Source organism: Nematolebias whitei, chromosome 3, assembly GCF_014905685.2.
Source record: "Nematolebias whitei isolate Nwh7 chromosome 3, NemWhi1, whole genome shotgun sequence".
In the NCBI taxonomy this organism is placed as follows: Eukaryota; Metazoa; Chordata; class Actinopteri; order Cyprinodontiformes; family Rivulidae; genus Nematolebias; species Nematolebias whitei.
Window position 1 is genome coordinate 24,244,587 of NC_056500.1, and position 10,765 is coordinate 24,255,351.

The following is a 10,765-nucleotide window of genomic DNA, read 5'->3' on the forward strand; positions in this document are numbered from 1 at the left end:
TGTACAATATAATTATCTCATTTTTACAATATAATATCCCATTTGTACAATATAATTATCATGTTTGTACAATAGAATTATCTCATGTACAAGATAATATCCCATTTGTACAATATAATTATCTGATTTGTACAATATAATTATTTCATGTACAATATAATTATCATGTTTGTACAATATAATTATCATGTTTGTACAATATAATTATCTCAGTACAATATAATATCCCATTTGTACAATATAATTATCATTTTTGTACAATATAATTATCATGTGTACAATATAATTATCTCATTTGTACAATATAATTATCTCATTTGTACAATATAATATTCCAGTACAATATAATTATCATGTTTGTACAATATAATTATCATGTTTGTACAATATAGTTATCTCATATAATTATCATGTTTGTACAATATAATTATCTCATTTGTACAATATAATATCCCGTTTGTACAATATAATTATCATGTTTGTACAAAATAATTATCTCATTTGTACAATAAAATTATCTCATTGTACAATATAATATCCCATTTGTACAATATAATTATAATGTTTGTACAATATAATTATCTCATTTTTACAATATAATATCCCATTTGTATAATATAATTATCATGTTTGTACAATAGAATTATCTCAGTACAAGATAATATCCCATTTGTACAATATAATTATCATGTTTGTACAATATAATTATCATGTTTGTACAATATAATTATCATGTTTGTACAATATAATTATCATGTTTGTACAATATAAATATCTCAGTACAATATAATATCCCATTTGTACAATATAATTATCATGTTTGTACAATATAATTATCATGGTACAATATAATTATCTCATTTGTACAATATAATTATCTCATTTCTACAACATAATATCCCATTTGTACAATATAATTATTATGTTTGTACAATATAATTATCTCATTTGTACAATATAATATCCCATTTGTACAATATAATTATCATGTTTGTACAATATAATTATCATCTTTGTACAATATAATTATCATGTTTGCACAATATAATTATCATGTTTGTACAATATAGTTATCTCATGTACAATATAATTATCTCATTTGTACAATATAATTATCATGTTTGTACAATATAATTATCATGTTTGTACAAAATAATTATCTCATTTGTACAATATAATTATCATGTTTGTACAATATAATTATCTTGTATGTACAATATAATATCCCATTTGTACAATTTAATTATCATGTTTGTACAATATAATTATCATGTATGTGCAATATAATTATCATGTTTGTACAATATAATTATCATGTAAGTGCAATATAATTATCATGTTTGTACAATATAATTATCATGTTTGTACAATATAATTATCTTGTATGTGCAATATAATTATCACGTTTGCACAATATAATTATCTCATTGTACGATATATGATCATGTTTGTACAATATAATTATCATGTTTGTCACATTTTTATATCCTCATTCTTAGTGTTTGGTAGCGTGAGTTTTAAACTGTACCTTGAGTCCAAACTGGGATTTCTTCAACGAGCTTCCTACAATGGATAGCTGTAGTTTGGTCCTGTTCCTCCTGACAGAACTGAATCAGGGCTGTATCTTGCTCTGTGCCCCCACAAAACTAGTCCCACCTTTCATTGTGGGGCTCCTGGTGGCAGGAGGTCTTGAATCCTGATGTCAGACATTCACAAACCAGGACAGAACAGTCCTAAACAGATGTAACTTTGTAATGTTTCAACACAAGATTATCTTACTTTTTAAAGACTGCTGTCTGTAAAAAACACTGTCAAAATAAATATGTATGTAACTAGCATCTTCATGCTACATGTCTAAAAACACCCCAAGATTCCTGACCATGGAATTTCAGCATACCTATTACCCACTGATAGGAGTCTGATTTCCAAATACATACAACTTCAGTCTTGTTTTGGTTCAGGGTCAGACAGTTCTGATTTAACCAATATCTGACATAAATAAAGGTTGAATGAATTACATCTTTTAGACAGTTAAACAGAGGCTACAATGGGGTAGAGACATCTGATTTAAAAATTAAAAAAATATTTGGATATTGTCAGCGAAACAATGAAAGTAAATGTTGTGCTTTCTAAATATTAAATAATAGATAAATAATAGGTAGCATGTATAGACAAAACAAAATAGGACCCAAAATGGACCCTTGAGGTACACCACAATGAATAGGTGCAGAGAAAGAAGATTATTCCCCCATGGAAACTGAAAAGGACATGTCAGCTAAATAAGACTTGAACCACACTAAAACCAAGCCTTTAAGACCAGCAACATATTCCAGTCTTGATTAATGGATGAGCAGAGTGGCAGACAGCTGTGTGTGGACAGTCAGCTCTGCCCTGCCACACAGGAAATAAAAACAAACAACTAAAGAAGCAAAAACTAGAATCCTTAAGTAAATACCTTAATGTAACATACCATACTGTAACTTAATATACTGTTATGTAGCATACAGTACCTTTTTTTTTTTTGTCTTTCAGCTGCTCCCTTCTTCAGGGGTCACCACAACGAACTATCTTGCACAAAGACTTGGCTATTTTTATGCCAGATGCCCTGACACAACCACAGACCACCGAGCTACCACAGCCCTCTGTGTGGAGCAGAGAGCTGCCATTTAGGGCACCCAGGGGAGCAGATTGTGTGGGTTAAGGGCCTTGCTCAAGGGCTCAGAGTGGGGCAAATGAGGGTGGAGGCAGGTGTGGACGCATCACCTATCCCACCCACATTTTGATGTTGTCGGTACGGGGAGTTGAACCAGCGTCCTTCCGATCACAGATCCACCTTCTCTAACCTCTGCACCACCACTGCCTATAACGTAAAATACGTTTCAACACAGATAAACCATCCAGAGGACCTGACTGAACTTTGTTGGATTTTTATACCTGGATTATTGAGCATGAACTTTGATGTTTTGAACCACTTAGGCAATGGCTGCCTCAGATGAGTCGACAGGGGAGAGTGCGGCCTCAGAAACCATCCTATCACCATCAAACTATTTGGTCCACTGTGTAAACGAGTGTGCTTCTTGTGGGACTGAGTTTGTTGTGGCTCCTCGCACTGATGAAGTCCTTTGGATGAAGGATGAAATGTTTCAACACAAAGAAACTGTACAGAGGACCTGACTTAACTTTGTTAGATTTTTATACCTGGATGCATGAAGCATGAACTTTGACGTAACATAATGTATTGTAACATGACATTCTGAATTGCTTCTTTAAGTCACTGTATTCTTAGATAAGCACTGGAGGGACAATGAGGAGTTTAATAACTGTTAAGTAAATGAGCAGTTTGTTGAACTGGTCCTAAATTAACTCATTTTGAAGACAACATCAACATTCTTGTTATTTGCATCAACACAGGTTAAAACCAGCAAGTCTAAACAAGCATCCTAATGACTGTGGCAATCAGCCACTTTTCTGTGTCTCCACTGATGCTTTTAAAACGATTTAGGATCTTTACAGAACGTTTAACAAAAGGGGTTTAAACAAAATACCAAGTCAATTAACTAGTTTCCAGTACAAAATACTCAAATACTATCTGGGTTGGGTTTTTTTTGGGCAAGTTTTCCATTTATTATTTGTCCACAACTGCTTCTTTTTTGCCCACTTGTTTTCTTATTACTTAATAATTTGACTTTCCAGAAAAGAATAGAGTTTCTTCAGCCATTCTTTTATGATTAACATTGTACAAATCCCCTCACTACATTTCTAGAAACAGTTGTCTTCATGCAGTCCTGGTCCTGACCTGCCTCTCAGCTGTACTCTGCAGGTGAACTCATACACTGGATCTCAAATTCCTTCTTCTCTTGCAGCATTATGCCATATTTACTTTTGGTTATTGATCTCTCTTCTTATATCCAGTACAAATCCAGTGTATGTCTGGGATAAACCCAGTTAAATGAGGTAAGGGTGTTATGAGGAGTTACGGGGATTGCTGAGGAGCCGAGAATATTGCCATAAAATATTAATTTAAATATATTATAGAAGTAAACTTGCTGACTTGCGTTTACTTCAGTTTGAAATGAGCCTAAAACTGTTTTTCTGACACTGCTCAGTAGTGATTATGTGCAGGTGTGTGTTTGTATGTTCAATAAAATCTTTGGAAACATTTTTATATTGACAGATGTTGTGTCCTCTTTACACCAAAAGTCACAACTGTCTCATAAACCATAAATAATGTGTGTATGTGTTGTCTGTTAGCAAAATACCTCGTGAACCACAGTGCAGATTTTAGTGAAACACAATCTCCATCTTCTACAACTTATCTGTAGTCAGGTCGAGGAGGCAACAGGTCCTGGACAGAAACCCAGACCTCTGCTAGAACCACTGTCCAGCTCCTCCTGGGGGACCCCGAGGCGTTCTCAGGCCAGAGAAAGTATGCCATTCCTCCAGTGAGTTCTCAGTCTGCTTCGAAGCCCACTACCAGTCGGACGTGCCCAAAAAACCACAGGGAAGCATCCAGGAGACATAATCAGATTTCTGAACCACCTCAGCTGACTTCGTCTGATGCGAAGAAGCAGCGGCTCTACTCTGTACAAAGAAAGCTCATTTCAGCTGCTTGTATTCAGGATCTTGTTCTTTCAGTTCTGATCCAAACCTTGTGACCACAGGTCAGGGTTGGAACGTAGACAGACCAGTACATTGCAAGCTTTGCCTTTCGGCCCAACTCTTTCTTCACCACGACAGACTGAAGCAACTCCCTCATTACTGAGGATGAGACCCAGATGTGTCGATTCATCTCCCACTCCATCCCACCATCACGTGTGAACACGACACTCTGATACCAGAACCATTGAGACAAAGACTCCATCATACTCTTCCTGGCAGTGAACACCAATTTTACCTTAACTTCACTTTTTGCCTGTTTGGTTGTTTTGATAAACAAACTATTGCATAATAAGCAGCATACATTCAACATTTGCTCATTTTAAGCAAGAAGCATTTCTGTAGGAAAAACTCATCAAAGGCAACAACATGATCTTTATTTTGGATTTGTCACAGTTCATGGAGGCAGTAGCCAGGCAGAATAATATATAGTAGCTTGGTTTACAGAAAAGGTGCTGAAGCAGCTGTTGAAAGCATGAATGAGTGAACAGGAAAGTTGACAAACTAAAGAGGTGTAAAATATGCCTGAAGTACAAATACTGAATATGGGAACTGCAAAGTATCTGCAGCTGTGCTGATAAGGAACAAAAATAAAAATGTGCAGGAAGTTCCAACTGAATGAGCAAAGCAGAACACGTTAGCTAAATTAACAAAACACAATGCACATCATTACAATATCAAGACCATGTGAATACAAAAGGTTAACGCAACAACAAAACAAAATAAATTAAAACATAAAGCATGACAGGATCCTGTAATGGTGTCACAACAATGGAATATCCAGGATGAACGGACTGAAGATGAACAACTCAGACACACTAGAGTTGATTCAACGCTTTTATTTACAGTGCGTAATAACTCAGGTACACAGGTAAGGTTTCCAGGAGTTTCACGAGGAGGTTCAAGTGCTCAGATAGGTCTCATGAGGTTCGCATAAGCAGGGTAATGCTCCAGTGTTGAAGGAGAGTCTTCATCTGCTTTATATACCCTTAGCGCCTCATCAGGAACACATTGTCTGCAGGTGTGGGAATATGGCGCCCTCTGGTGACCAAGCACAGGAACTCCCACAAATGAATTGGAAATGTTTAAAAGTCATAAGGTTGAGTTCAGACTCCTGAAATACTGAGTTGAACATACTGACATCTGAGAAAATCAAATTAACTTGAAAAATGATGGCCCAAAGCATGTTTAGCTTAAACTGTTACAAAATAAAATAAAATAAAAAACTGGTCAGAAATAAAGGCCTCACATTCACCTGCCACTTTTGTAGAGTCTCAGTGCTCAGATTGTATGTGCAGGGTGACTCTCAGCTACTACCACCTTAGATTCCTGCACTTTATTTGTAAAACTGACTGAGCTGCAGTCACCTTTGTGGCTGTCAAGGTCAAATAGCCATAACGGCCATCTTGAATCAGGTGGACTACAAACATCAATCAGTTGTAGACGTGCAATGAATACTTTCTGAGGGTTTCCTTAAAATCTGTCCAAACAAAGAAAGTAAGGCTATGACATCATCTCCCACATTTTATGGAGCCAGGTGATGAATCATATTTGATGAGCCTCTGTTAAATAGTTTATAAATGAATGAAGCTTGTCTGCTTAAGTGTATTGATACTGCCTGTCCAACTGGACTACTTCTCTGCAGGTTGTCCATGTCTTCTGTGTACACTCAACACAACACATCTGGTGCAGATGTGATATTAATTTATGTATATAAGCAATTTCCACAAGCAGTTCCTTTTATGTATACAAGCTCAAGTTTAAATACTGGTGTATGAAAACCTAACGTGCGTGTTAGTATCAGAGTGGTGAAAAAAACAAGCCCAAAAGCAGGGTGGTAACTTCTAGGCTCTTTAATAAGCAGAACAGCTGGCCATTTCTTGGAAGCCAGTTTAAAACCCATGACAAACACCCAGCTTTTCTGCCTGCACGGATGATTTGGCAAATATGTTTGTGTTGATTTTAGCCAGAATTTGTGATTGTCCGGCTCAGACCTGTCAGCAGCTCCGGCGTGAGGCCATGCTGACGCCTGTGTGGCAACCTGACAGAAAGCGAAGGCACAAATTTCTCCGGTGAGCTTGGGTAGTCGCCTCAGGTCAGAGCTGGCTCCGTCCACTCCCACTGTCAGAGCTGACTCAGCACATTCTGCCTCATTGTGTAAAGTACACACAACCAAGTCCCTGTTTCAGACATACCAATGCTCAGCCACAAGACCAAACCCATGCACGACTTCAGCACAGTGGCTTAGCACCCACAATCTACCTGTTCAGTCTTGCAAGGCCTAAAATGCTCTTGCATGACATGTTGCATAACTTTTCAAGATATGAGCAGTTATTACAATCGGGAGGGCTAAAGTCTTTCACACAAAGGTGCAAACCGCCTGTAGCAGCATTTTGATGAAGCATATGGCACTGTCTTATGACATGGATTCTTCCTGGGCGAACAGGAGACACAAAGCTGCACTGAGCTGAGTCAAAGCTGCCTGCAGGTGCTCGTGCCTCTCCATTTTAATTTCCTGCTGCAACCAGTTTGTGTGCGGCCAAAGGATTTTGTGCAGCTGTTGAGCGATCTCTACAGTTGTCGGTTTATCTGTCGTTTGCAATTAAAGTTAAAAAAACAGACAGACATTTTAATTATTTGCATTCTCACAAGAACATGAGAAACATACCTGCACGAATGCAACTCGTTAGTCTGAAACTTTCACCCAAAATGTCCTCAAAGCGAACACGTGACTGATCACATTGATTGAACCCAGGACAAAGTCGGATTTGGTCAAAATGAACGAAGCACATTTTCAGATTTCTGACTTGTTAAGCTACATTTTGACATCAACATCACCATATCATGAGCTATTCCACAGATTTGTCTTGAATTGATTTGCTTATCAGGACAACCCTTAGAAAAAATGGTCCGAATCCCATTTTAGCATTTTCTAATGAGTTTTTCACATTGTTTGAAAAAGCAAACCTTAATACATATTTGGATATTGGGATTTCCCAGCAAGAAAGAAAAAAGCTGCAGGCAGGAAAACTAGTAAAAATATGACTTTTCTGTACAAAATCATCTTTAGTTGTTGGTAAAAGGGCTTTAAACCATTGTTTAAAGCACGTTTCATTCAAAGGACCCATAGATGAACTTCAGTTTTTGACTAAATCCAATTATCACTTTTTTTTAAACCAAATAGCTGCCTTTAGCTCAGTGTGCAACTATGTGACTTAGTCCTGATGACTTGATGTGATGGGTCACACATTTATGTGTTTTCTTTTTCTAAAACTGCACAAAACACACACACTGGCAATAATCAGTCTTTCATGGCAGCCTGCCACAACAAAAAGGAACTGTTGTGACACTGCAGTGGTGAAGGGTTCTGCTGTAAAAATGCATTGTACCCTGCAGAACAAAAAGCAGCAAACTTCATGTGGAAGTGTTGTGTTGGGTATTGTTTTATGAGTAACAGAACAACTACTTGAATGAGTCTGGGTAGCAGAGACATCTGAATCTTGGGAGAACCACCATGGAAAGAAAAAGTCATGCCAAAGCAATGGGGGCTGGATCTATCTTCAGAGATCTTTGCAGCATGGAAAGCGTCATGTGGTCTTTTGGAGGCTGAGCCCTGATGTGATGTTGGAGACACCTCCCTGTGAGGGGGCGGATGTTTCTGCTTATATAGCTCAGGGCAGCGCAAACAGGATGTGCAGAAAGCAGGAAGAGTAGTGGCACAGCTTCTTCACACCCAACATCTGACTTCTGTCTTCAGCAGGTAATACAGCCTCTCATGTCTCGCCTCTGAATGTTTATCTTACACTGACGTGAGCTCAGTGCACACATGATGCCTGATGGGCATCAAACTAAATCAGTTTGTCAAGATTTTTAGTGATTTTTTTTTTTAGAAAAAACAGCACAAACAATGTTTTCTGTGATGCTGCCAACAGTTTCTTGCACATTAATGCCCACCCCCGTTGGTTACTTTATTTTCCACTGTGGCATAAATGCAGCATAGTGAACAATAAGAAGTATGTGTGCACTATGAGTGTGGAGAATAGCTCTTCCTCGCCAAAATACACCACAGCCACTTGAAAGTACAGTTTGGGAGGAGGTGGAGACACACCCTGCTGCACGAAATCGTTTTCTTTCGAGAGCTGCTCAGTAAATTACATTGCTTGTTCTGCAGGTTGAGCAGCGTTGGCTGAGAAATAAAGAGAGGGTTATTGACTGCTCCTGGGAAACTTTAGGCTGTATGTGGAAGTAAAATATCAACAACATCAAAAGTCCTTTTCTGTCAGTCAAAAGATGAACATGTTTGTGTCAAAATGTATATATTTATATCTCATTTTGATATCGTTGCTGCAACATGAGAAAGTTCTTGTCATCGATGATATTTGTCTCCTCAGACCCAGAGCATCATGGTCCACAAAGAGTTTGAGGCTGCAGGGAAGAAGCCTGGCTTGCAGGTATGGCGGGTAGAGAAAATGGACATGAAACCCGTTCCAACTCAGTTCTATGGAGATTTCTACATCGGCGACGCCTACATCGTGCTCCACACCACCCCGGCACCTTCTTACGCCCTGCATTCATGGATTGGTAAAACTCACTGAAGATCCCTTCGTATATCTGCTTGTTCAATGTACAACACGTTTAGTCGGCCTCAACTCCTTTCTGTTCGTTTCATTTACCGCATTGCAGGAGATGATGCGTCAAAAGACGAAATTGGCGCTGTGGCCATTTTCCTGACACAGATGGATGACCACCTGAAAGGCGCGGCGGTGCAGTTCAACGAGTTCCAGAACCAAGAGTCCGTCGTTTTTCTTGGTTACTTCAAGTCTGGAATCAAGCACAAGGTAAAAAACGAAACTCTATGTTGAGTTTTAATTTTATATGTGAAATCCGAGATTTTGTGAAGAACCAAAACGTATACGCCCATCAAAGGACGTATTATGGTATAGTCTCCATTTGTATGTCTGTAAACGTTCTCTTGCTCCATAACTTCTGATCCGCTCAAGATAATTTAATGAAACTTGGTACACATTTGTAGCATCGTTAGACAGTGCGTCTCAGAATCTTCTCATCCCTCCAGTTCTAAGGTCAAGGTCACAAATCAAGGTTAAATGTTATATCTTTGCTTGTCTGGGTCATTGCTATAGATTGCTGTATTGCTGTTTGCTAGTTTGTCACAACTAAAGTCAGAGTTTAAAAATTCAATAAAAGCAGCTAAATCGGCTGATGTACTGGGAAGAGCTGTCCAAAGAGAAAAGTCCAGACTGTCCTCTGGCAGCTCTTTGGAGACGTGGAAGCTCATCTTCTCTGTGTTTCCATGGGCAGTTTCTATGGAGAACTTGAAGGCAAACATAGACACGATGCCAAAACACCATGTGGCTGAATGAACGACATCTGGGAACTTGTGGAAAAACCTTTGAACTTCTTTGCCTTTTTGTTCACTGAACACTTTAAAATAATAATAAAAATAATGTTAGGAAGGATTTCACAGCAGAACTCATTATTTTTAGACGCTGTTTCATGTTGCCATTATTTTCACGTTCATTTTAAATGTGTCAGTTTTACATTCATGAGTGACAACTTACCACAAAGGGGGACTTTGTTTGCTGAAATAAAGTCCATAAAAGATTTTTTTTTTTTTTGCTTTTATAAAAGTAAACTAAATGACTTTTTTTAATTAAACACTATTAATTCATAAATGAAGTCATCTGAAGGCACCATTACAAACAATTCCAATGCAGTCTAGTTCTAGTCCAAACAATGAGCTGAAATGAAGAATGTTGTCCAAAATAACTCCACCTTTTTAGCTAATTATATTATTGGATTTATTCTAAAGTTTGCATGTTCTCTCTGTGCACGGGAGGGTTTTTTCCTGTTTCAACCCACTGACCAAAAGCATGCACCTATCCATTATCTTTACCTGCTTCACCCCTTTCTGGTCGCGGGGATCACTGGTGCCCATATCCAGGAGAGGCAGGGGACATCCTGGACAGGTCTCCAGTTCATCATAGGGACACCTGGACAGGTCTCCAGTCCATCACAGGGACGCATAGAGACAAACAACCATTCACTCACTCACTCACTCACTCACTCACTCACTCACTCACTCACTCAC

General features: G+C 38.1%; 1 protein-coding gene across 1 annotated transcript in view; it reads left to right on the plus strand.

Moving 5' to 3' along the window:
• Positions 1 to 8,350: 8,350 nt before the first annotated feature.
• Positions 8,351 to 10,765, plus strand: part of LOC119430678 (adseverin) — a 10,917-nt gene continuing 8,502 nt past the window's right edge. Inside the window, exons 1-3 of the mRNA XM_037698136.1 lie at positions 8,351 to 8,416; positions 9,048 to 9,237; positions 9,340 to 9,494. Of these exons, the coding sequence (XP_037554064.1) occupies positions 9,060 to 9,237; positions 9,340 to 9,494 (333 nt within the window). The 5' untranslated portion in view covers positions 8,351 to 8,416; positions 9,048 to 9,059. The remainder of the gene's footprint in view (positions 8,417 to 9,047; positions 9,238 to 9,339; positions 9,495 to 10,765) is intronic.